Here is a 26,850-nt window from a genome sequence, read left to right as displayed (position 1 = left end):
GTCTTATTTTTTTCAAAGAAGAATTCACATATATTGCTAAATATAAAAATTAACATTTATTAAATACTGTACAGTATAAAGATATTCTTATAGATTTGTAGAGCAGGCAATTTTGGACACAGGGATACCTAACATGTACGGTATGTGTTTCACAGTATTTACATACTTTTATATGTGTTCTAGGGAAATGGGTTGATTTGAATTTTTAATACTTTTATTATATATACATATATATATACTGTATATATATATATATTCTTTTTTTGCATTTATTAACCCCCTGTAATACATTACAGACAGGCAACCTGCCTTCAAAAGAAATGACGATTTTTTGCAATGCAATTGCAAAGGTCTGATCACTAATGCAATGCAAAAAAATCTTCATTTCTTTTGCAGGCTGCATAGAGCAGCCTGCAAAAGAAAAGCACTGCAGACAGGCCAGGGAGCCTTTACAAGGCTCCGGCTGTCATGCCAATGTGACGTCGGCCCTGGAGCATGCTCCAGGTGCCGGCGATCACCGGCGCCAGAAGGGTTAATGCCCACGGTTGGTGTGGGCACCGACCGGAGGCATTAGCGCTGGATGTCTGCTGACACCAGCAGACACCAGGCGGCTATGGCGGCCGCCCGACTCCCGGGTGGCCGGCATAGTTAAACACCCGGCAGGATGCCTCCGGTCGGTGCCCACACACGCTCCCATAGAAATGAATGGAAGCGCCCGGCACGCCGATTAACCCCCCGCTTGCCGGCTACTTCCATTCATTTCTATTCACTATGCCTTACTTTCGGGGGAGCGCCTTATATTAGGCAAGGCAGCAAAATGTCTGCCATGCCTTACTTTCGGGGTACGTCCTATTTTCGGGGAAACATGGTAGTATAATGTCCCCCCTTCCAGTTCCCTCCACAATATTATGTTCTTCTAACAAACATCAAACTAACTGTAATACTCACCTCTCCTTGCTCACCTGCGGTCTCTGGACCAGAGTCTTCAGGGAGCTGCAGACGTGATGTAAGTGACATCATCACATTGCACCTACCGGAGAAAAGACTCTATGGTTAAAGTGACCTTGACAGGAAGTCACATGGACACAAAAAGTGGTATCTAATAGTCACAGTAGGGAATGTGGACCCCAGAGCTGTGGTAGCGCTACGTATTAGATTGCTATAAGGCCAGGGAGAACCTACTTTTAACCACCTCATTCTAACATCTACAGAGAGTCTAGCCATTTGGTGACCACTCCCTCTTGGCAATTTGCTAATCATTGTTGGTAGTGATGACCATGGTAGCCTTGGATGATGGCCTCTATGATTTGTTACATTGCCCCATTGCTCACAGATCTCAGATAAGAATCTGGATTTTAGTATTTTCACTGTGATAACAGGCCACATCATGCTGCAGCTGCCTCCAGTCTCCGGACGCGCCGTCCTTCAGCTTCTCCCAATTATAAACCCTGCTGGCCCTTTCAGCGCCGTCGAGCACGGTGGAAATTGTTTTGCCAATTTTAATTAGCGACTGATTATGTTGTTGGCTTTCAAGGCAGGATCAGGGTAAATATCTAAATGAACTTGTTACGATTTCCCTGGTAAGAGGAGGCGGCGCGAAAAGCGTTTCTTCCATATTCGCAATCTGTGTCTTCTGATCCTTGACATGTTAATTAGACAATTCTGATGCAGGTGGAGGGGTATGGGTTGCAGGCGGCCGTATGTCACCCCCCTCCCATCCCCCTTCACGGTGCAGCTGCTGAAGCAGGGGCCGCGGGAAGAGATGACCCATCGCTACGTTGTTGCAGACATCTTTTCTTAAAGGAGCACTTTATGCTTCAATACGCTGCAGCTTTACCCTTCATGGAGCCTGCAGAGTCCAAACAACAAACCTCTATATGTCACCTCGCAGTAATAACACGGGCAACAATGTCACCTAAACTTACAGAAGTAACTGTATTTACTGATCCAGCATTACACATGCTCCAGTCACATCCAATGCTGCAAGCACTGACAGTAGTGCAACATCAGAGCTAGGGTTAGATTGAGCTAGGGTGTTAGGTCGTACAATTGACAGCTGGGTGACAGCACTTACCTGTTTCCAAGGAAACCTTTCTTATCACGGTTACAACAGTTTCCAATAAGACTCATGAAAATTTTGAGTGCAGCTTTGGTTGTGACATGAAAAGAATTAGACAGTAAAACATCTCGTGTACAAGTTACATCTGTCACACAGCAGTGCAATGAACCAGGACAAGTATTCAGATTCAGTAGGGAGGGGGTGGCGAAGTGAACTACCCAATTTATTTCAAGGGAGGAGGAGGCCGTGCCACTTTTTGATCCCCTTACACCGCCTCCTGCTACCCAAAGTGTTCCCTTTCTCCCCAACAAAAAATTATGTCCCTGTATATGAAATGGCTTATTCTCCAGATGTCAACGATATTACATATGGGAAAGGGGGGGTTAATACAACAGCCAGAACCTCAGCAGATCAGCTGTGTGGCAAATGCGACGATCGCAGCATCTTAAGATTAATGTCATTGCACTATCCTAAGGGTCAATATTATTAAAGTGGGTAAAACTTAATATTCCTGCTAACGCCTCTCTACAGAGTATCGACCACCCACTTATTCCATACAGTATAATAGCCCCACAATAGTATCCCCCCATGTGGTACAATGGCCCCAATTAGTGCCCACCATACAGGAGTATTAGTATAGTACTGTACTGCTCCCGTGCTGTAGGTGCAATGCTGTGACGTGTCGTGTGCCAAAAGCAGGAAGGGGCCAAAGGGTAGAGAGGTAAGTAGATGCCTAATAGTCTACAAGCTGGAAAATGGTAGAGCAGCACGCATACGGCTTTCTGCTCTACCAGTAACAACCAAGTTCTGCACCAAGTTGTTAAAATTAGGACTGGACCAGAGAACCGGATAGTAAAGAAGGGGGTCAAACTAAGAAGGAACAGTCATTGATCTAACAGGGGAGCAGAGATGTCCTACAGACATTCACAAAAATAGCAGGATTGTGACCACAGCTCTGGGTGTGACTGGAGACAATCAGGTTAGGAGATTCTCACAGGTCAGATGACTGCTCCCAGCATAAATACTAGTCACAGAGAAAGGCTCCATATTTCAGTAGTGCCAGGTGGATGGCGGTAGGGGCTGCCCCGTGGTTACGACAGATGGTTGGAGAAGCGATGAGCTGGAAGGACGATGGCAGAAAAAGGTGAAGCGTGCGGTTTATTTAACTGGGTTAATGGTGTGTGTAATAGGAGGACAAATCCGTCAAACCATTTACCAGCTCACCACCGGCCGCTACGTTTGTCTGAACTCGGGATAGTCAAGCACATCAGAAATTGTGTGTAATGACAGAGCAGGAGACATCATCCTGTGCAGAGTCTTAAAGGATCCCGATTCATTCAAGAGAATGGGAGCTGTTATAGCACTGCATGGCCACTACACAGTGGATGGCGCTGTTTGCTGTGCTTAGAACAGGGGATTCAGTGGGCCAGGTGTCAGAAATCCAACAATCCCTTAAATATTTTTGCTCATAATTTGCACTGGTGGGTGTCACTGCAGAACATCACCCATCTTTTCACATAGCCTGTATGGATTATAAACATGTCAAGCTGTTATAACTCCGTTTCACACTGGTTGGCCTGTATGTCACTCTTCCCTATTCAATTTCATGACCCCAACATCTCAGAATGAACAATTATAGGACAAAGCTCCAGCACAAGACAAACCAACCTGCAAGCTATAACCACCAATATAAGCAGTGGCCCTGCACGAGATCCCCAGTGGACCAGCTCTATATGAGGCAATGCTATATTGGGGTGCTGAAAACTCATCATCAGAAGCCACAGCGCCCCCTACCTCTACATCAGAGGGCAGGACACAGGAGGCGCCTTTACTTCCCCAGTCACCTCCGGACTCACTTCATTTGTGTAAAATTGACTTTAAAGATAATTAAAGAATTGAGAAAATTCAATTTCTTCACCCCTGAGGCTCCGTGGAGTGATGTTTGTGCAGGAAAGTCAAACACAACGCAGTAACAGCGGCAGCAGCGAAGGTTTGTGAGATATTAATTTTGCCGGGAGCAGTTAAATGTTTATTTCAATAAATTTCCTGGAAATAATTTGCGATTGACTTCGTGACTCGCCAAGTTCTGGGGACAAAAAGACTCCGTAACCTACAGGGAGCAGTGTTGGCCTGATGTACAGTCATGGTCGTAATTTTCTCCTGAAAATGAATTATTTCTCCCAAAAATTATTGCACTTACATGTTTTGCTGTACAAGTTTATTTATTCTGTGTATTGGAACAAAAAAAATGATATAATTTCATGCAAAACTCCAAAAATGGGACGGACAAATTCACTGACACCCTCGACTTAATAGTTTGTTGCAGACAGTTTGGAAAATTAAGTGAAATTCGATCACTTCCTATAACCATCCACAAGCTTCTTACACCTCTCACCTGGAATTTTGGACCCTCCAAAATTTTGCAAACTCCTCCAGGTCTCTCATATTTGGCGGCACCTTCTCCTCTCCCAACAGTAATTGTAAGATCTCTCCACAAGTGTTCGATGGGATTGAGTTCTGGACTCATTGCGGCCACTTCAGAACCCTCCAGCGCTTGGTTTCCATCCATTTCTGGGGACCTTCTGGGGTATGTTTGGGGTCAATGACCCATGACATTGGGAGCAAACACAGCTTTCTGACACTGGGCTCTACCAGTGGCGTAAATAGGAATGGCGGGGTCCTGTGGCAAACTTTTCACATGTCGCCCCCCACCAACCGACGCCCTCAACTGACCCCCTCCTCCACATTCCTGCGCACTCTATTATGTCCCTTAGTGGCCCCTGCACACAGTATTATGTCCCTTAGTGGCCCCTGCGCACAGTATTATGTCCCTTAGTGGCCCTTGCGCACAGTATTATGTCCCTTAGTGGCCCCTGCGCACAGTATTATGTCCCTTAGTGGCCCCTGCACACAGTATTATGTCCCTTAGTGGCCCCTGCACACAGTATTATCCCCAATAGGGGCCCCTGCACACAGTATTATGTCCCTTAGTGGCCCCTGCACACAGTATTATCCCCAATAGTGGCCCCTGCACACAGTATTATGTCCCTTAGTGGCCCTGCACACAGTATTATCCCCAATAGTGGCCCCTGCACACAGTATTATCCCCAATAGTGGCCCCTGCACACAGTATTATCCCGCCTAGTGGCCCCTGCACACAGTATTATCCCCCTTAGTGGCCCCTGCACACAGTATTATCCCCCTTAGTGGCCCCTGCACACAGTATTATCCCCCTTAGTGGCCCCTGCACACAGTATTATCCCCCTTAGTGGCCCCTGCACACAGTATTATGCCCCACTGTGAACACCCATAATTATTATACTCTGGGGTCTTTTCAGACCCCAGAGTATAATAATCGGAGACCCGGGGGGGATTAAAAACATAAACTACTGTTTCTTACCTGTCCCCGGCTCCTATGCGGTCTTCTCCACTGCTGTCCTTCAATGATGTCAGACGTCACATGACCCAGGACGCAGGCCGGGTTCATGTGACGTCAGACAAGTATGAAGGAGGCCTGGCAGGATCGTGAAGAGGTAAGTAACAGTGTTTTTTACATTTCTTATCTCTCCCGGGCCTTCGATCATTATACTCAGAGGTCTGCAAAGACCCCCATGTATAATGATAGTGTATGTGGGGCCCACGGTGTCACTTACCGATCCCGGCCCAGTCAGGATCGGTAAGTAAATAGGGCCCGTAACGGCCTATAAAAAAAAAAACAAAAACAAAACAAAACGCAGCGGTAGCGGCTGTCACTGGGCCCCCTTATGTCCCGGGCCCTGTGGCAGCTGCTATGGCGGTAGTTACGCCACTGGGCTCTACATTGTGATCCAAAATCCTTTGCTAATCTTTAAATTTCATGATGCTTTGCACAGTCAAGGCACCCAGTACCAAAGTCGACAAAACAACCCCAAATCCCCTCTGATCCCCCATACACGACTGTTGGTCCTGTGCGCTTTTCTTTGTAGGCTTTATTCCGTTTTCGGTAAACAGTAAGATGATGGGCTTTACAAAAATGTTCTGTCTTGGTCTCCTCTGTCCACAAGACGTTTTCCCAGAAGGATTTTGGCTGTAAACTGCAGTCTAGATTTTTTTTATCCCTCTTTTGTCAGCAGTGGGGTCCTCCTGGGTCTCCTGATGGATAGCTGGCGCTGACACTGATGCCCCCTGAGCCTGCAGGACACCCAGAATTTCTGTGGCACTGCTTACGCTAGGTTCACACCTGCGTTCAGGGTCTCCGTTCTGTGCTTTCCGTCTTCTGCATGCCAGAAGACGGAAACCACAGACCGGGTCCGGCTGTGTTTTATGCTCTCCGCCGCGAAACCGGTTTTTTAAATCCGGACACAGAGTACTGCATGTCCGACTGTGTCCGGATTATAAAACCCGGTTTCGTGGCGGAGAGCATAAAACGCTCACTGCCGCACAGCTTTCTCACCCATTCAAATGAATGGGTGAGAAAGACTCCTGCAGGTTTCCGTCTCCTGCTCTGTTTTATATAGGAAACGGAAACCTGCAGTACAGAGAGGAGAACGCAGATGTGAACGAGCCCTGAGCCACCATCCGGATGATCGTGTGTTACAACCTTTCATCATGTTATTCTCTTCCGTCCACAACTAGGGCGATTGGTTACAGTACAGTTTTGGATTATGTTGCACATAATGGACAAAGGAACATGAAGATCTCTTGAGATGGACTTGTAAACTTTCACAATTTTGATTCTCAAGTCCTCAGACAATTCTCTTCTCTTTCTGTTCTCCATGCTTATTGTAGCACACAGACACACAATGCAAAAATGAGCCAATTTATCTCTTATCTGGTTTTGGGTGATTTTTCTATTGCCCACACCTGTTACTCACCACAGGTGAGTTTGAATGAGCATCACATGCATGACACAGTCAAAAATTGTGATAAGGTGTCTGCAATTTTGTCAGGCCCATTTTTGGAGTAGTGTGTGAAATTATGTCCAATTTGGGCGATTTGGAAGACAACAACAAAAAATGCTAAGGAAATAAACATGTGTATAAGAAAACATGTGCGATTGCAATAATTTTCTTGGAGAAATACTTCATTTTGAGGAAAAATTTCAAGGGTGCCAACACTTACAGCCATGACTAAGTGAGCAAGCCCAATATACCAACAGTTGTGGATCATGACGAATGACGCCAGCGATCCCCTTTGTAATGCTGCTACAGCTACCAATGACCCCATCAACCTCAAAGGCACCTAAATAGAACAATTATATCAGTCCTATTCAGTGCATGCGAATTCTGTACAGTGTCAGATTATAGTATTGTGCCCATTATACTGAAGCATCAGATAGGACAGCAGTGCACCCCAGTGGTCAGAAGGGAGAATACACTGCTCTATAGCCTGACATTTTAAGATACATACTTTTAAAAAAAAAAAAAAAAAATGTACAAAATGTTTCCAGACTTAATCGGGCCGTGCCACATAGATTATAAATAGGAGGGCAGAGGGGGCAACAGAAGGATAAGAGACAAGGTAAGCACAAAGCGATAGACAGGGGGTGAGAAGAAGGTGACACCTACCCAAACTGTGCACCAAACACAAGTGTGTAAATGTAAGATCTATACAATACAAATGAGTGGTTTATATTGCACGGTCCCCCTGTTTGTATTGACTCCATCTACACAATGAGGCAAATACAAAAACAGTGCGAGGAAGTGAGAAGTTATAACACACTAGACAATCCAGTAGTGACAATGAGACGAGTGGATGGACAACACGGACAAGCACAGGTCTTACCTCTCAGACGCTGCCATGCCTTCTGTGCACCACTACATGGAGGACACCCATGGACTTCACACAAGATGCCGAGGTCTCTTCAGTCTGTTATAAGAAGTGTGTATAAATGGGAATAAAAACACACCAATTCCAAAATTGGTCCCTACACAATTCTTGGACTTTGCCATTTCCCCTTGGCTCTGCACTTACCTTTGGCAATCCAGTGGCCTGATGAAGGTCCAAATAAGACAGAAACATTACAGGAATCTTTGTCTGGATTGGATATGAATAAAATACCCTAGATTTTTTTTTTTTAGTTGAATTTCATTTGTAAATACCTGAAGAAGGATCCTCTGTGCACGTTATCATTTCTGTAGCCAATAAAGCGTTGCATTGCTGAGTGCGGGAATTCCTGTAGACGCCAATAAAAGACACAGGGAAAAAAAAAAGAGGCTACCAGAATTTTTTTGTTTCGATTTTTAATTTTTTTTTAACAAAAATAATTTATGTTGCGTTGTATTTCCTGCCTCATGCACGAAAAAGGCCATAAAATAAAATAAAAAACACGCGCAGGTGTCCTCACTGCTCTATCACAAGACGTCTTTATACAAACATGGCACAAGTCAGGGCTGCTGCCGCCGCCGCCGTATCGCGGGAGGAGCATGGCTGTCTCTAATAAGCGCGGACACAAGCAATTTGTCCCGTTATCTCTTTTTCCAGCCAAGAGTAATGTAACAAAGCGATGGCCGCCGTAGCCACACGCCACATAGCGACGCTCCTCGCCAAACACAGAGCGTCTACAGACTACACATAAGAATCTACCGTACAGGAGGCCGCTGTCCAGTCACCGGGAGGGAAAATACAGAACAAGGGAGGATTTTGCGTTACCACCGGGCAACAATATGCTGAACAAGCAGGGCACTTTTGTGCCATTTACTCACTACATGGATATACTGAACGCTCACAGTATGGAAAGGTGTCCAGAAATCTCCTACACAGATCAAACCTACAGACGGAAACAGCCCTTAATATATCATTCAAGTATCGCAAGTAACAAATAGAACAATAAGTTTGGCTCTTAAAGGGGCAGCGCCAAATATTGGATTTAATGGAATCTAGAGGGGAGAGGGCGTGTGCAACCTGGGATTAGGTCTTGCAGAAGCCAACGTTGGGAGATTTATTTCTAAAAGGAAAACTCCACCTTTTCAGAACCTAGAATGTATGGCCTTCTAGGAGGTTTAGGCACAACCCCATGTCCACATGACCCCCTGTCACTATTATTAGGTGGCACTACGTGACGTTTTATGCGACACTACCATCCCAACAGTGTCCACATATCCTCTGGGTCCATGTGATCTGCTATGACTATTAATATTAAGCACCACACCGTTTACATCTCCCCCTGTGACCAGGGCCGGCGTCAGCACACGGAATAGTCGGGCAAGTGATGCATACCTCCCAACCGTCCAGATTTCCACGGGACATTCACAATTTCGGTGTTCTGTCCCGGTCGCCATGTCCCGATTTCAACTCAGATCTGCGTCCTCCGGACGCAGATCCGAGTTAAATACATATACGCGACTAAAGCAAGGAGCTGTCACGGCTCAGCTCCTTGCTTTGCCGCGGCGCCCCGACTAGTGGCTGTGTAAGCGCGATGTGATGACGTCACATCGCGCCTAGAACTCTGTTAGTGACACTGCGGCCAGAGCAGCGGGGAAGCATTGGAAGGAGAGTATACGTGGTTTTTGTGTTAAACACTGAGGGGAACATAATGAAGGGGGCCCATGAAACTGGGGGCAGAGATGGGGGGACATCAATCTGCGGGCAGAGATGGGGGAACATGATTCTGCGGGCAGATTTGAGGGACATGATTCTGAGGACAGATATGGAGGGGAGACATGTAACTGGGGACAGAGATGGGGGCACATGAAACTGGGGGAGAGATGGAGGGGGGACATGAAAAATGAATGAGAATGGGCAGAGTAAACATAAAAGTGGGTGGAGCTAAATTTGTCCCTCTTTCGGTTCTTCAAAAGTTGGGAGGTATGCTGATGCCTGGCTGCCGTCAGCAACCCCCAGCCGACTCACTCATCGCTCCGGGGCGTCTTCGTCGGCCGGCTGCGTAGGTGATGCCGTTCTCCTGCGACAATTACCGGTAGGCATCACCACCTCACTGGTGTATTACTATTAGCTAATGTGATTATGTGACCCCCATGTTCAAACCCCCTCTCAATATTAGGCATTAAACATGTGACCTCTTGTGACTACTCATATTAAGCAACACTACCGCATCCACGTGCCCATTAGGCCCCATCCCGTTCCCACGTGACCATCAGTGTTTAGGCATCACCCCCTTTCTGTGTCAACATCAAACCATGCAGGTTAGGTTGGATTTAGGAGAGGTAGATTTACTTAGTCTGACCTTAATAACCACGCTGTAAGAAATACAGAGGTGGGGCCCACTAGCTAACACACTTGAAGATGTGACTGTGCCCCCTAGTGGATCCATGCCAAGTAGGGACCTCCGCTGAGCCAATGCATTCTAGGCGCTGCCTTTACTTAATCCATTCTGCTTTAACGCAATGGTTTCTCCGAGATCTCAAGTCTAGGTCAGAGGGATCGGTGGACCATGCTCTAGGAATCTTATTGTTGTGGTAAAAGTGGTATTCTCCTTTAAGAGTCGTACACACAAGGGTTTAACGCACATCAGCACAATACACCTCTCCCGTCCTGGACTCCTGCACTGGGTACACTGTAACAAGCCACCAGCTGTGGAAGCAATGATATGAAGAATGTCATGACAGCTCTAAAATCTGGCACTAAGGTCAGACCCCTACTCGCCAGGGACCAGACTATGAACACTGCTTTAAAGGGGTTGTCCCACTATACTGCTAGTTTATGTGGATTTAAGACTTTTCCTAAATACATTGCTTTATCAAAACTGCTTTATTTGTCAGCTATCCTAATTTATTCACTTCATTGTTGATACTGCGTGTCTATGGCCACTGGACTTATCTGCTCATTTCCCAAGTGACATAGCTGCCTGCTCTCAGGGGGGGAGGGAGGGGCTGACAGGCAAAGGAGCTCCTCAGATAGGGGAGGGGGAGGTGAGATCTCTAGGATTACTGTGCTGTCTATCTTCAGCTTTTCCACTTATCAGCCGGTTTAATTGAATTTGGCTGATAAGGGCTGAGATAAGGAGTTCGTTACCTCTGTATGTAATGCAAGCTGACTCAAATCCATGTCTGCTACATCAGTTTCCACATCAGCTTTATACTGTGGTAATGCATTTACAACCAATCCCTCATTACTGACTGCAAACATAGCAGATAGCAGAGCAAGTGAAACCCTGCCCACCAATGTGCCGAGAAATCCAGGAAGTGAAGAGAGCACAACAGCCTGCAGGCTGCCGAATAAGAGTTATGGGAATACCCCTTTAAAGGAAAAGTCTGTCTGCAGCTCAGTCTTAACCGTAGTTTAGAGCACAAAGCACATTACTGAAGACAACGTCAGACATGAACGTTCACACATTTCAGGTTGTGTCCTGATCTGGTCAGGCCCTTGAAGGATAATATGCCTATCCTTGTACAGGACGCCTGGGGTAGTCACACCTCCCACCAGGACACACAGGACAACGTACAGCAAACCTCCCAAAAAACAACTTCCCCTGCAAAAATACAAGCATGGACCAGACCATTGCTGCTACTCTACACAAAACCAATGGTACGTTCCTGACAATACTCCAAGACTGACAACCAACGCAGACCAAAAACCCTGTCGGGACAAAGACGGGGACACACAACAGTTAAAGTGCTGCTACTTCTTTTAAAACATTATTTTACAGGTTAAATCTGTTTTCTGCTCCTGTCACATCCAAAGCTGCACTCACAAATCTGCTGCCTCCTAATAAAGCAAGTGACCCTGTGAGGGCAGTTAGAATGGGAGGAAGCAGTACCAGAACTGAATGTTATGTCTATCTTATCTGTGAAACGATGCTGAGCAGTAGCGCTCCACTTTAACACATAGTGCAGATAAAGCCTCCTCCGCAACCAATCAGCTTTCATTTTCTGGACTCCCAGCAGACGTCTGATTGGAAGCCACACGTGACATCATTGCTATTCCCTGCCGGTACGAGGATCCGCTGCACGGTGATCACCAGAGATAAGACAATGCATAGATTTAAAGGGGAAGTCCAACCAAATCATACCAGATCACTAGGCTTGGCTTCACTAGGGCACGGATCAGCAACCTTCGGCCTACCAGCTTTTGTGAAACTACATCTCCTCAGGACTCCACGCCATTTTTCTTCTATGTTACGTGGTGTTCCCCTTTAAGGGCTCCTCTATGCAGCAGTCACGCCACGCCCCGGAGGGTCCACTCCACCCTTTTCCTCCCATCCTTATTATTTTGGTTTTTGATTCTACAAAAATATAAACTTTAGCGACTCGGTAAAATCCTCTCCTGGTACCGCCAAAATAAAATAACATCAAAAGTAAAAACACAAATTTGTACAATCGGTAGAAACTGAACACGACCTATGACCTATGTACAAGCCCAACCCCAGATAAATTAATGCACGGCAAATCCACAGCAACATCTTCTGCAGGCGGACGGCCTGGTGACCACCAGCAGGTTATAAAGCACTTGTTCTGGTGACCGGCCATCGCTCCTAGGATTTCCTAGTGACTACAGCAACAAGGTGAACACAGTGATAGCGAATAGAATAAGTTATAGTCTCCGGATCAGACGCACGGCCCCTTACCCCGCCAGTGGAGAACTGTGGATTGTGAATACTCGACGTCCCCATCTCATCGCGCCTACTTTCTGGGGTTCAGAAGTGGCAACACTTAAAACAGCTCCCCTATATACACAGTCATGGGAGCAGACAGCCCGGGCGCATCATTTACAGCATCTCGCTGAGTGGTAGGTGAAGGGGGTTTGGTGTGGCCTGGCGTCGTACCCTGATGATGTAATGAAGAAGCACAGGATGGCCCCCGGAGACCTGTACACAATATTCAAGTAATTGAGATCCTCCTTCCTCCCTCTTCAGCATCGCTTCACAAGTCCGTCGACGTTCGCTTTTTCATGCTCCGTCTCTGGGCCAGATTAGAGGCTGCAACGGGCTCCAGGACCGGCTGAAACGTCTTGTGGTTCAATGCAGAATATGTGGCAGCCATGGCTCCCTGGAAGGGTAAAGAATGTTACAGCAAGGTTGGAGGCCTACATGAATATTCTACAGATTTTGGAGATTTTTTTTTTTTTTGCTTTGTACCTTGACCAGGTGAGGCGCGTCCTGTCTGTTGAGCTGGTAATGGGGGAGCTGGTCTCGGCAGGCAATCCAGGAATGCTTCAAGACCTTCTCTGCGGTGTAACGCTGGTGAGGGTCGACGTGGAGCATGTGCGACAACAAATCCTTACAGCACAGAAAAGAGACAATCGGGTAAGTCACAGGTCAGGGACGTGTAAATCAGCAGACACCCTGGGGGGAGGGGGGGAATTCTGTAATTTTATATTTCAGGATATAATTAAAAATAAATATCTTAAAAAATCTGGTTCTTAGGTCTTAAATTTCAATTTCAGATAAAAGATCACATCACTGTGTGACGAAAAAAAAAAAATGTTTGGTGTGCTGTGCAATAATTGAAAGCCCTAAAATGAAAGGTATATAAGAGGACTTACGACTGCCTAATGTGTGCATCACTCCGTACCTTATACAGAACTATTGCAGCCTCTCCCTGCACCGCACTGCTGCCCATCCCGCCATACATTACACAAGACTTGCCAGAAGAACCAATCCCCCATGCTAAGACTTGCAGGAGATGCATAAAGACTGGGCCAGGAGGAAGCACGCAGAGGTAACCGAAGCTAAGGTTAACCTCACTGTGATTGTCTGGTCAAGGGAATGAACAGAAACCGTGTGACCTAGCTTGATTTATTAATTGGTTTGAGTCTTCCCTGACCTGATGGCAGCACTTGACCCAGTACGGACTATTCAAATGACTCATTGGTCTGCTCACATGTTCCCTGTCCAGACGGTCACAGTGAAGTTAACCCTTGCTAAATTTAGCTCTGCTTGCTTCCTCCCAGCTGTGCCGGGAAAATATAGCTCATGCCACGCGTGGCACATGGGTCAGGAGTTGCCGACCCAAATGAAAAAGACAGCGCTCATCCCAACCATAAACATCTTGTTTAAATCTGTGCATGTCAATCCCTTTGAGCTCAATGGTAAGAAAACTGAATAAAGCAAAAAAAAAAGTGGAATCCAGCGCAGTAAAAACACATCTAAAATGTTATCAGTCTCTTCCATCGTTCTGGAGGCATTTTGGCTGCTCAGGTCACGGAGGTCTGTACATATTGGTTCCTGCTCGGATCTCTTAAGCTCCAGCCGCAGCATTTCTGTTGGGTCAGGTCTGTGACCGATTCTTGTCTTTTTCAGCCATTCTGATGTAGATTTGCTGCTGTGCTCAGGTCTTTGTCCTATTACATGACCCAATTTGACCCCAGCTTTATCTACTGTATAGAGAGCCTCACATCTGATTCTACAATATGACACAGAGGAATTCATGGTCCACTCAAAGACTTCAGGGTGTCCGGATCCTGTGGCTGCAGAACAAATCCAAATGCTCCCCCCTCCATTCCTGGGTCTGAAACATGGTATGAGGGGATTTTACTAGATGTAATTCTGTATAGTATGAGTCTCCTCTGTCCAAAAGACATTGCTCCATACTTGTTCAGTCTCTCTCTAGACAACTCTTCCACACACACCATAGTCTTTTTGTATTGTCTATAGTCTATTGTACTGTCATGTACCTAAACATGTTACGCGCTCACCAAGGCCTGCAGAGTCTGTTATGCGGTGTTATAACTATTCCTAGATTGAAGGGCAGCAACAATTACTTCCGTAAGATCATTGCTGATGTCTTTCCTCCTTGACAGTGTGTTAACAGAAACCTAGTCAGCAAACTGCCAAAACTTCTGCTTTTTACAGAGGCGCTCACATTTGTTCATGATCAGTTTATCAATGACATGCTGATGGGATCTGACTGCTACTGCAGGGACTTAAATAATGACTCGATCTGAAGTTGGAGTTACCTGATATTAAGACCGTCAAAAGACCAAATTTTTTAAGATTATGTCCTGACACAAAACAAATTCAAAGAAGGTGGGGCTGCTGGTTTTCTCATGACTATATACCCAAGGACGGTGTGCTTACTTTTGCAGCGTCCGACACTGTATCCCAATTCCCTCCGCTCAGCGAAAAATTTCCACTTCCTATTCGCAGTAAGATTTCTTCAGGAGTGTCGTTGGGTCCATTGGCAAAAGGCGTGTACCTGTTATTATGGAGAAGACAGATCAGACTTTGGGGAGGGTGTGAAGTCATAGGTAAACAACAATACACAGAGACCTGGACTTGGCAGACATTGGAGGAGTTACTAGACATAACTGTTGGCCACTACCAGTCTTACCCTGCTAGCATGGTGTACAGGAGGACACCGAGACTCCAGATGTCGCAGGCAGCGTCGTATCCCTGCCTCATCAGAACCTGCAAACAAGAGCATAACATTGTCCATCAACAGAAGGTAAACCAGAGCCCACCAACAACAGCAAGGAGAGCAGAACAACTATAGAAGAGCTGGATATACAAGATATATAGCCAGGTCTGACAACACCGCACTCTACTATGACTGCAGCCTGTGTTTTATGGCACAATAGAAGTCATCCAATGAATGGCCGCCAGAGAAATTATACAGTGGTCAACTGGCTCTACAGGCCCCAGTTATCAGCCATGTCAAAGGGGGGGGGGCGGAGACTGACTGTAGGACAAGGGAATACAACGTAATACTCTCTGCTGTCAGCCATGTCAGGAAAGGAGAGGAGAAGCTGACTGTAGGACAGGTGAATACAATCAATTACTATCTGTTATCAGCCATGTCAGGAGAGGAGGCGCGACTGTAGGACAGGTGAATACAATCTATTACTATGTTACCAGCCATGTCAGGAGAGGAGAGGCTGACTGTAGGAAAGGAGAATACAATCTATTACTATCTGTTGTCAGCCATGCCAGGAGAGCCTGACTGTAGGACAGGTGAATACAATCTATTACTCTCTGTTATCAGCCATGTCAGGAGAGGAGAGGCTGACTGTAGGACAGGTGAATACAATCTATTACTATCTGTTATCAACCATGTCAGGAGGGGAGAGGCTGACTGTAGGACAGGTGAATACAATCTATTACTATCTGTTATCAACCATGTCAGGAGGGGAGAGGATGACTGTAGGACAGGTGAATACAATCTATTACTATCTGGTATCAGCCATGTCAGGAAGAGAGGCCGACTGTAGGACAGGTGAATACAATCTATTACTCTCTGTTATCAGCCATGTCAGGAGGGGAGAGGCTGACTGTAGGACAGGTGAATACAATCTATTACTATCCGTTATCAGCCATGTCAAGAGAGGAGAGGCCAACTGTAGGACAGGGGAATACAATCTATTACTATCTGGTATCAGCCATGTCAGGAAGAGAGGCCGACTGTAGGACAGGTGAATACAATCTATTACTCTCTGTTATCAGCCATGTCAGGAGGGGAGAGGCTGACTGTAGGACAGGTAAATACAATCTATTACTATCTGTTATCAGCCATGTCAGGAGAGGCTGACTGTAGGACAGGGGAATACAATCTATTACTATCTGTTATCAGCCATGTCAGGAAGAGAGGCCGACTGTAGGACAGGTGAATACAATCTATTACTCTCTGTTATCAGCCATGTCAGGAGGGGAGAGGCTGACTGTAGGACAGGTGAATACAATCTATTACTATCCGTTATCAGCCATGTCAGGAGAGGAGAGGCCAACTGTAGGACAGGGGAATACAATCTATTACTATCTGGTATCAGCCATGTCAGGAAGAGAGGCCGACTGTAGGACAGGTGAATACAATCTATTACTCTCTGTTATCAGCCATGTCAGGAGGGGAGAGGCTGACTGTAGGACAGGTGAATACAATCTATTACTATCCGTTATCAGCCATGTCAAGAGAGGAGAGGCCAACTGTAGGACAGGGGAATACAATCTATTACTATCTGGTATCAGCCATGTCAGGAAGAGAGGCCGACTGTAGGACAGGTGAATACAATCTATTACTCTCTGTTATCAGCCATGTCAGGAGGGGAGAGGCTGACTGTAGGACAGGTGAATACAATCTATTACTATCTGTTATCAGCCATGTCAGGAGAGGAGAGGCTGACTGTAGGACAGGTGAATACAATCTATTACTATCTGGTATCAGCCATGCCAGGAGGCAAACAGCTGACTAATGTCCATCAATGTGAAGAGTTGACAGGACCTCCGCTATCCCCAGGATTGTTGCTTTCTGACTGTCTTCTAACGCTCTTGCACTGTAATATACATAATTTAGAGCCTGTGGCTGCTGCTCTCTCCTTTCCCCATGCTTTATATTACCACTAAGTGATCAGTCAAATCTGAGATGAAGAATGGTGTAGCACAAAGAGGCGGCTCAAGTCTCATCTTAAGTGGGTATGACGCAATGTGATCACTGGTTATTATGTATGTATTGCCTTTTTACCTCTGGGGCCACAAAGTTGGCAGTGTAACAAGGTGTCAGGAGGAGGCCGTTCTCTCCCCTTAGCTGCTTAGCAAACCCGAAGTCACATATCCTGATGGAGTCTGCATTACTGGAGTCATCCATGTACAGGATGTTACTGGGTTTTAAGTCCCGATGAACCACCTGGAAAAGAAGAAAAAAAAAATACTGTAACCGATTGCAGTTTACTAGTGCTCTGACACTTAGGGCTCGGCCCATCAGCTGTTAAAAGAGGCTGCAGCATTAGGAAGGGCGCTGCGCCCTCTTCACATACAACCAAGTGCAATCCTGTATTTGTAGTGCAGTTGAGCTCGGTATCACAGCTCACCCCTTTACAAGAAATATGGTCGATGAATGTGACATCACAGCCTGCGGAGCAGACGTAATGCTAATGGAGCTGATCAGCCTGGAAAACCTCTTTCACTTTCATTTGGGGCTACATCCTCTTGAGTGTGTCACGTACCCCTTGGCAATGCAGGTAGTCCACAGTCTTGGTGATTGTGTATAGGACGGCGCCGGCCTCCCGCTCGGAGAAGAACTTCTGCCTCAGTATGCGATCGAGTAATTCTCCTCCCTTCATCAGCTCAGTAACTAGATAGACGTAGCGGCCGTCGTCATCGTACACCTGCAAATACCAGAAACCGTCAACGGGAAAATCGGACACAAGCGGAAAATAAGATGATGTCTATGATCAGCTCTTACATCCTTCAAGGTAATGATGTTCGGATGCTGCCCATAACGCATTAGAATCTCAATCTCTTCCGATGGGTCTCGCTTACTCTTGTCTATGATCTGAAAAAAACAGGAGCAGACTGTAAGAGGCTGAGAACAGAGGACAAAAGCTCAGCTCTGGATACAAGTCACATCAATGCAGACTTTCAGCCTCTGGATATAAACAATACTTCTATTCACTAACAGCAAGTAGGGATCTCAATAATGGAAAACATTCTGCGAATTTCAGTAACCAATGACTAAGTAATTGTCCCCTACAGTACCTTCACAGCGTACTCCATATTTGTGGCCCTCTGAATACACCGTTTGCAGATGGAGTAAGAACCGACGCCGATGTCTTCCTTCAGGTCATAGATATCTGTGAACTGTGCACGGCTTCCATGAAATTGCTATAAAAAAAAATTAAAATGAATACATTTAGTCATATATATATATATATATATATATATATATATATATATATATATATATATATATATATCTCCTAAAGTGAACCCGCCCCGCCACATTGCTGACTGCACAGATCTGGCTTCACCCCCACCCCGAAACTGCACAAACCCAGTTTCACGCCCGCTGCAACGCGACAGCACAGACCCAGACTACACCCCCTCCCCCCCTGCTCAGCTGACTACACAGACCCAGGCTTCACCCCCCCTCCATCTGACTATACAGACCCAGGCTTCACCCCCCCTGCTCGGCTGACTACACAGACCTGGCCCTTCCAGTTACCTGTACAATTGGGAGAACGTTCGTGACAGAAGAGATTTTATGCTCCTCGATGGAAGAAGGCGCCACAAAGCTGAAGCCTTTGAAGAGTTGGTGAGCATTGGCGCTGGGCGGGACGCCCGGAGAATCTGCAGAACAAGATAGAGACGTTACGGGCAAAGAATAGCAAAATTCTGTTGAGTCTGAGGAGAACTGCCATGTACCTTCCCCACACCAAAATGACCTGTGTCTGAGACAAATCTCTGCAACAGCAACCCATCTCCTTATTGTTGACCCTGGCTGTCGGAACGCATTTGGGGACAACACATATGTGTATTCAAGTAAAAATATGAGTCACATATTGTATCCTTGGTATCAAAATGGGGTAAAAATAATCCCGTGCAATGACAGACATATCAGTGAACGATGCTGGATGATACATCGAGGTTGATTGCACAGGATTAGTAATCTGTCTCACTAATTTAGCCTCAGTCACTGCGATAAATCTGTACAGTATAAGACTAATATTATTCAATGTTAGTTACCCTTAGACTGGCCAGACTTATACTGTACAGATTTATCACTTAATATAGGGAAGATTTTAATCGTGTGGAATATTAGACAGTATAATCTGACCCAATGTACCACCCAGCATCAGTCACTGTGATAAATCTGTGCAGTACAAGACTATAAATCTAGTCTAAGGTTACAATGTCTTATATTAAACTTATTAGCAACAGAATAGATAGTCTTATACTGTACAGATTTATCACAGGTGACAGATGTAGGATAATCGCTCAGATTATTAATCCTGTGTAATATTAGACATTGTAACCTTAGGCTAAATTCACACGGGGAGCGGTACGGTGGATTTTGGCACCGAGAGTGACTTGGGAATCAGTCTACCATGACTGTCGCGGTTTCCCCCCCTCTGGAGCAGGCTCAAATGAACGGGCTAGCTCCAGAGGGTGTCGGAATCCGCCTGAAGAAAGGGTAGCCCGCTTCTTTTTACCGTGAGCGGCAAGTTGCCTGGCGGTTTCCATAGACCACCATTGTGTGTGTGTGTGTGTGTGTGTGTGTGTGTATTACGTGCCATAATAAGTCCCCTCTGTGAACGGGGCCTTAAACTAGTTAGTCTTTTACACAGATTTATCACATAACTGATGCTTGATTGTATATTGAGGAAGATTATATAGGATTAACAATATGCCCCATATGTCATCCAGCATCAGTCACTGTCATAAACCGATGCAGTATAAAATTGTATAATCTAATGTTACACTGTCTAATATTACACAGAGGATTAGTAATCTTTCCCCAGTGTGTCATCTGGCATCAGTCACTGCAGTAAATCTGTAAAGTATAAAAAAAAACAAAAAACAGTATACAGTAATCTAAGGTTAGCCTGCCTAATATCATACAGGATTAGTAATCTTGGACATTCTTATACTGTACAGATTTATCACAGTGACTAAAGCCCAAAGGTATCATACAGCAGTATAAAACGGTCTAGTCTAAAGGCTGTATTACGTAGCCAGATCTCACGAATTTTAAGTACTGATCAAAGTGAAACACGGTAAAACTGCGACTACACTTTGCGCAATCGTTTTGCCACAGTTTGGCTGAATGGATTGTCGGCAGCACTGCCCTGATTACATGGAGCGATCTGGTGCCAATAATCTGCATGTGATCAGCCAACCAGCAAGAACTTGTGCAGATGACTAATCCTGTGTAATATTACACAATAAAACCTTACACTACTCCAGTGTTTCCCAAACTGTTCCATCTCAAAAAACAAAAATGTCATAAGAACGCAGATAATTTTGTATATAGGCAGTCAGTCATCGTCTTGGCCCCAGTTGTTTTTCAAGGCACCCCCTGTTGGGAGTCAGTAGACTGTACAATCTCATGATAGTGACAGTATAACCTTAGACTAGGCTGTCTTCTACTGTACAGATTTATCACAGTGACTAATACTGGGTGATAAATTGTAGCAGATTACACTAATAACACAGGGAAAATTTCTGGCACTCAATAGAATGTTCCTATGTCCTTATATTACCATTATGGTTACCATTTTTATTTTTTATTTATCCGTTTGGATGATACATTATATTTTGTTCGTTGTTTGTTCTTGTGATCCTTGGACTTTTTTCCATATGGTTCACTGACTTGCAAAATATATATTTTTATTTTGCATTGTAGTTCTACTGATGAAGGTCATGCTTGACCGAAAAGTTTATGTTTGGATGCCAATAAATATATGATTTCTCTTCATTCTATTGAGTGCCAGCGCCATTCTATTACTATGGCGGCGAGATGCCTTTTCTGAGCACCTGAAGCTTATCATACTATCGAGAGACAGATCATTATAGTCAAGCTAACAATACACAGGATTAGTAATCTGCACGATTTATCATCCAGAAACACACTGATCCGCACTTGTTTGTAATCAAATTGAATGGGGAAAGAATCTCTACAGAGAAAATGTCACCCCCCATGGATCATCGGCAGCACTGCCCTGATTATACAATGCCATGTACTGCTGATAATCTGCATATTTTTTCCTGTATAATAAATGGAAGTCAGCGACCAGAGAGGGTATGTTCATTGTTCAGCAGCACTATTAGACAAGACTATTATCAGAAACATGTGTTCCTAGGCCCGTCTAATAGGGCCCGTTATACTATATAGATTTATCACAGTGACTGATGCTGGATACTACTTTGTACAGATTACTAATCCAGTAATCAAAAAGTGCAAAATCAGAACATATGGTGACTTATACTGCAGCAGATTTATCACAGTCACTGACGCTGATCGGCAGCACCTATAAAGACTTGTCTACCTTTAGCACTTATTGGTCAGTTTTTACCTTGTGCCTGTAGAACAGCAGCTATGATCACTGACTGCAGTATCCAAAGGACATAGGGCGCATTTACATGAGCAAGTTTCAACTTTGATACTCTGTGTTGGCCATATGAACTGCACCTTATGCCTAGCAGTATAGTTACCCATGATATTAGGAGTCCCAGCCCCTCAGAAATTTATACTGTCCTGTACTACAATCACTACAGAACAGTATACAGGGGGAGGACTCCTATCAGTATAGTTACCTATGATATTAGGAGTTCCCCGACCCCCAGTGATATATACTGTCCTGTACTATAATCATTGCAGAACAGTATACAGGGAGAGGACTCCTAGCAGTATAGTTACCTATGATATTAGGAGTCCCCCGACCCCCGGTGATATATACTGTCCTGTACTACAATCACTACAGAACAGTATACAGGGAGAGGACTCCTAGCAGTATAGTTACCTATGATATTAGGAGTTCCCCGACCCCCAGTGATATATACTGTCCTGTACTATAATCATTGCAGAACAGTATACAGGGAGAGGACTCCTAGCAGTATAGTTACCTATGATATTAGGAGTTCCCCGACCCCCAGTGATATATACTGTCCTGTACTATAATCATTGCAGAACAGTATACAGGGAGAGGACTCCTAGCAGTATAGTTACCTATGATATTAGGAGTTCCCCGACCCCCAGTGATATATACTGTCCTGTACTATAATCACTACAGAACAGTATACACGAGAGGATGCCTAGCAGTATAGTTATCTATGATATTAGGAGTCCCCGACTCCCGGTGATATATACTGTCCTGTACTATAGTCACTGCAGGACAGTATACACGAGAGGACGCCTAGCAGTATAGTTATCTATGATATTAGGAGTCCCCGACCCCCAGTGATATATACTGTCCTCTACTATAATCACTACAGGACAGTATACACGAGAGGACGCCTAGCAGTATAGTTATCTATGATATTAGGAGTCCCTGCCTCTGTTCTGTACTGTACATACTGGGACAGTTTGCAGCTGGGAGGCAGTGACTCACCATATATAATTATACTGCCAGGACTCCCATCTTGGAATAAGACATACAGATGGACCAGTTTCGTGCCACCTGGGATTTAATCTTTACATATATTGGGACCTCCTTTCACTAGCTATATACTGTATCCTGACTGGATCCCTAAACATTTCTTACCTTTTGGCGTTTTTGCTGTAAACTCTGGATCAAAACAAAAGGTGTCTTCAGGTTTCCCTGATGCCGGCTTAAATGGAGGCTGAATCTCCCGTCTGTACAGCTTCTACAAAGTACCAAACCGAAGAGAAAAACATCTAAAGAAATATGTATGAAAAGATGCCTCTCCATAAGCTGTGATGCTGCACTCAATATACTCCATCAATCCCCCATCATTCAATGTTTTTGAGAAAGTTTTGCACAGACACTGAACAATGCATTATGGGGAGTGTCAGCTTTACATAAGGCTCTGTTCGGTTACATATACACTGCAGGCATATGGCTAAACTGTCTACAAATTTGCAGTTTGTTCCCACTTACAAGCAGCAGATTGTGAGAGTAACAACCGCGAGGACCACAGGACGGACACTCAGACATTTACTGCATTTAAGAGGAGCTTTCCAGACTAAATACATTGCAGGTCACCAATAAAAAAATCAGTGATTTCCCAGCAGAGATTGGAGCAGGAAGAAGACAGCGCTGTGCTGCAGCTAAACTGAGTCAGATTGAAAAAACTGATCTGCAGTACCTGGTCTGACCTCTACACAGAGAACAGCACTGTCTGCGTCCTGCTCCATTCCCTGTGTTTCAGCTGCTTATCTCAGGTTTTGGGCCCCCCATATCAGATATTGATGACTACTACTTAGTATACTGCTGTAAGCGGCCATTTTCTTGTGGCTGCTTACACAGAAAGCTGTCGTAAGCGGCCACAAGAAAATGGCCGCGAGCACGTGCAGTCGGCTTTGCCCAAGGTCCAACGGCAGAACCGACTGTTCATGTCCAGAAGGTTAAAGCCAGTGCTGGAAGAAGACGCAGGAAGAGCCCGTTTGGTGAAGATTGAGGCGGCGCTGGAGAGTTTTCTTCAATATCCAAATACGTTCTCTTGCAGCACTGGGGATGTCCACAATGCCGTGACAGAACTTATTTGGATATCGAAGAAAACCTAGATTTCTATAGGTAGGAGAAGAATAGCCTTTTTTAAGGCTATTCCTATGACAAAAAATAGCTTTTTAATGATCAAATCCCTTTAAATAACATCTGCAAGGAGATTGTCTATTCTCCCCGTGTTTGCGTGGGTTTCCTCCCACACTCCAAAAGACACACTGATAGGGAGAAAAAGTAAAATGAATGCCTTTAAATAGATTTTGTTACTTAATTTCCCCCCATTCTCAGGATCTCTGCTTCCCAATTTTCTACCAAACCTGATAGAGACTGACCAAACTAATACACTTTAACAAGCCATCAGGTCCACACTAGTTTCCAGCCTTGGAACGTACAAATTCACCGACAAAATTGAGATCTTGAAAAAGGGTAAGAAACTGAAGCACAAAGAGACACATTCACTAAAACAGTGAAATAGTTAGACCTTGCAGCTGCGCCAAATCGATCAGAAAGGATGATGGTGGATTATAATTTCCGACCACCCACTGGTTCGTTTACTTTAAGCCCCATCCACTTGTCAAATGAGGCACAAAGGTCTAACAATTGTGGTTTTGGCGCTTGGTGAGACAGACTTCAGGTGTGTTAACCTTAGTAAACCTCCCCAAGACTTCTGCACAGCATTTCGTCATGGGATGGATGTGCGTTTTTTTTACCAAGATTGGGACAAACAGATCGATGGGCTGAGAAAAAGCAACTAAAATGAAAGAAAAACTGAAGAAACTTACATTCCAGTCAATGGTAGCAAAAAACGGATGCCGTTTGATTTCTTCTACACGGTCCAGGCCGGCCCCTGGGAACGAACAGATGGCAAATTTAACGTGGGTGTCAACGTGTTGAGCCAAATCTACACATAACAGTGTGAACTGATACATTGGAGCAAAATCTCAATTACAGCAGAGGGATGTCTGCAGCTTTGGCTAAACTGGAAATGTTACAATTTTACAGGTTTCAGAGTCTGGACGTATAACGAAAAGGTTTCCATTCAATGACAGGAAGCAGAGAAAATGACGAAAGGCAACATCCAACACATGGGGGTTTATGTGGGGGTGATCTGGCAAGGGTAGTAGGGTCCTGGGATCCTCAGGGGTGGGGCAAACAGTGGGTATGGTCATTTGTGGCGTTTCCTTGAAAGATGCCGATAAATGAATGCCAGAAGTAGAGGCGTTGAGTAACACTGGATCACACGGAACTCACCTAATCTGTTTAGAGGATTTCGCTTGAACAACATTCGGAGGAGACTTTGAGCTTCAGGGCTTAAAAACTGCGGCATCCCAAGCTTTGATCTAAAGAAAGACCAAAAAGGTTAAAATGATCTAAAAAAACAAGAGAACGTTACAGACCCTCTAGAGTAGGGGTAGGGAACGTACAGCACTCCAGCTGTTGCATAACTACAACTCCCAGCATGCATACTTGCTCTGCTGTTCTTGGAATGCCCATGGAAGTGAATGAAGCATTTTGGGAGTTGTAGTTTCGCAGCAGCTGGAGAGCCGAAGGTTCCCTACCCCTAATCTAGAGGATAACACACTACGTCTTATCCTCTTCATACGTATTTTAATCTTTCCTTCCTCTGATCACACACAGATGATGACAAATTTTTCACATCATATAATCACTATATACATGCGCAGTGCAGGAACCAGAGCCGAGGAATCGCCGGGTACTAGGGAAATGTGGCCTGACAACTGCATGACAACATAACCATAGCAGCCACATTGTCAGACAGGACTGTTCAGCTCACAATACGGCTTGTTACAATGTATAAGCAGCACAAATCTCTCTTCTGCCCTGCACTCCATGCTCCTATCTGCACTGATACATTGTAACAAAATCACATTGGTGTTGCTGGTTTATTTGATCTGCAGAAGACTACATAGATTGTGTACAACTGCGACAAACCATCAGCTGTGAGAAGTGCTATAGGAAATTTTCTGCCTAAATAATGTTCCAAATCACTGACAGCAAGCAGAGGATAGAGGCACAAAGCAATGAGAGAGATGCAGCATTTTCCATTACACAATGATGAAGCTATTGGTCCAACCGCTCTATAAATAGAAATAACAGCTGAGTCCCAGGACTGACATTTACAAGTCTTAACTTAAAGACACAAACCTCATGACCTGTGACCCCTGAAAAAAATCAAGACATATGAAGCAGAGGGGGCACTTACTTTAGTATCATGTTCATAGTTTCATTCCGGTCTTTCCCTTGAAAGGGCAACGTACCTGTCAGCATCTCAAACTGGAAGGCAAAATGAGAATACAAGAATATGCAGTGCCTGGGAATGGTTACTTCTTCCATAAGTTACTTATTTCTATCAAGGTTCTCATTTTACATTAATGAAATTTGAAATAAAAAAGCAGCAGAAAAGCAAGTCCACATTTTCCATATACAATAAAGCCACAAGACTTATCCTATACTGACCATGCATTGTTGTCCAGAGCTGTGCTCACTATTCTGCTGGTACAGTCACTGTGTACATACATTACATTACTGATCCTGAGTTACATCCTGTATTATACTCCAGAGCTGCACTCACTATTCTGCTGGTACAGTCACTGTGTACATACATTACATTACTTATCCTGTACTGATCCTGAGTTACATCCTGTATTATACTCCAGAGCTGCACTCACTATTCTGCTGGTACAGTCACTGTGTACATACATTACTTATCCTGTACTGATCCTGAGTTACATCCAGAGCTGCACTCACTATTCTGCTGGTACAGTCACTGTGTACACACATTACATTACTTATCCTGTACTGATCCTGAGTTACATCCTGTATTATACTCCAGAGCTGCACTCACTATTCTGCTGGTGCAGTCACTGTGTACATACATTACATTACTTATCCTGTACTGATCCTGAGTTACATCCTGTATTATACTCCAGAGCTGCACTCACTATTCTGCTGGTACAGTCACTGTGTACATACATTACATTACTTATCCTGTACTGATCCTG

The 26,850-nt window shown here is 44.8% G+C and overlaps 1 protein-coding gene across 1 annotated transcript in view; it reads right to left on the bottom strand.

Annotated features, from left to right (window-relative positions):
- Positions 1 to 8,276: 8,276 nt before the first annotated feature.
- The window catches only part of RPS6KA6 (ribosomal protein S6 kinase A6), a 43,236-nt gene continuing 24,662 nt past the window's right edge, over positions 8,277 to 26,850 (bottom strand). Inside the window, exons 10-22 of the mRNA XM_075259256.1 lie at positions 26,052 to 26,122; positions 25,079 to 25,167; positions 24,610 to 24,674; positions 22,907 to 23,009; positions 18,868 to 18,992; positions 18,402 to 18,527; positions 18,109 to 18,198; positions 17,870 to 18,031; positions 17,389 to 17,550; positions 15,268 to 15,344; positions 15,015 to 15,132; positions 13,074 to 13,214; positions 8,277 to 12,984 (exon numbers count right to left, since the gene is read on the bottom strand). Of these exons, the coding sequence (XP_075115357.1) occupies positions 12,859 to 12,984; positions 13,074 to 13,214; positions 15,015 to 15,132; positions 15,268 to 15,344; positions 17,389 to 17,550; positions 17,870 to 18,031; positions 18,109 to 18,198; positions 18,402 to 18,527; positions 18,868 to 18,992; positions 22,907 to 23,009; positions 24,610 to 24,674; positions 25,079 to 25,167; positions 26,052 to 26,122 (1,455 nt within the window). The 3' untranslated portion in view covers positions 8,277 to 12,858. The remainder of the gene's footprint in view (positions 12,985 to 13,073; positions 13,215 to 15,014; positions 15,133 to 15,267; positions 15,345 to 17,388; positions 17,551 to 17,869; positions 18,032 to 18,108; positions 18,199 to 18,401; positions 18,528 to 18,867; positions 18,993 to 22,906; positions 23,010 to 24,609; positions 24,675 to 25,078; positions 25,168 to 26,051; positions 26,123 to 26,850) is intronic.

This window comes from Leptodactylus fuscus, chromosome 11 (assembly GCF_031893055.1).
Source record: "Leptodactylus fuscus isolate aLepFus1 chromosome 11, aLepFus1.hap2, whole genome shotgun sequence".
Classification (NCBI taxonomy): Eukaryota; Metazoa; Chordata; class Amphibia; order Anura; family Leptodactylidae; genus Leptodactylus; species Leptodactylus fuscus.
The sequence above is the reverse complement of the archived record's forward strand: the minus strand, read 5'-3'. Positions and strand labels throughout refer to the sequence as shown.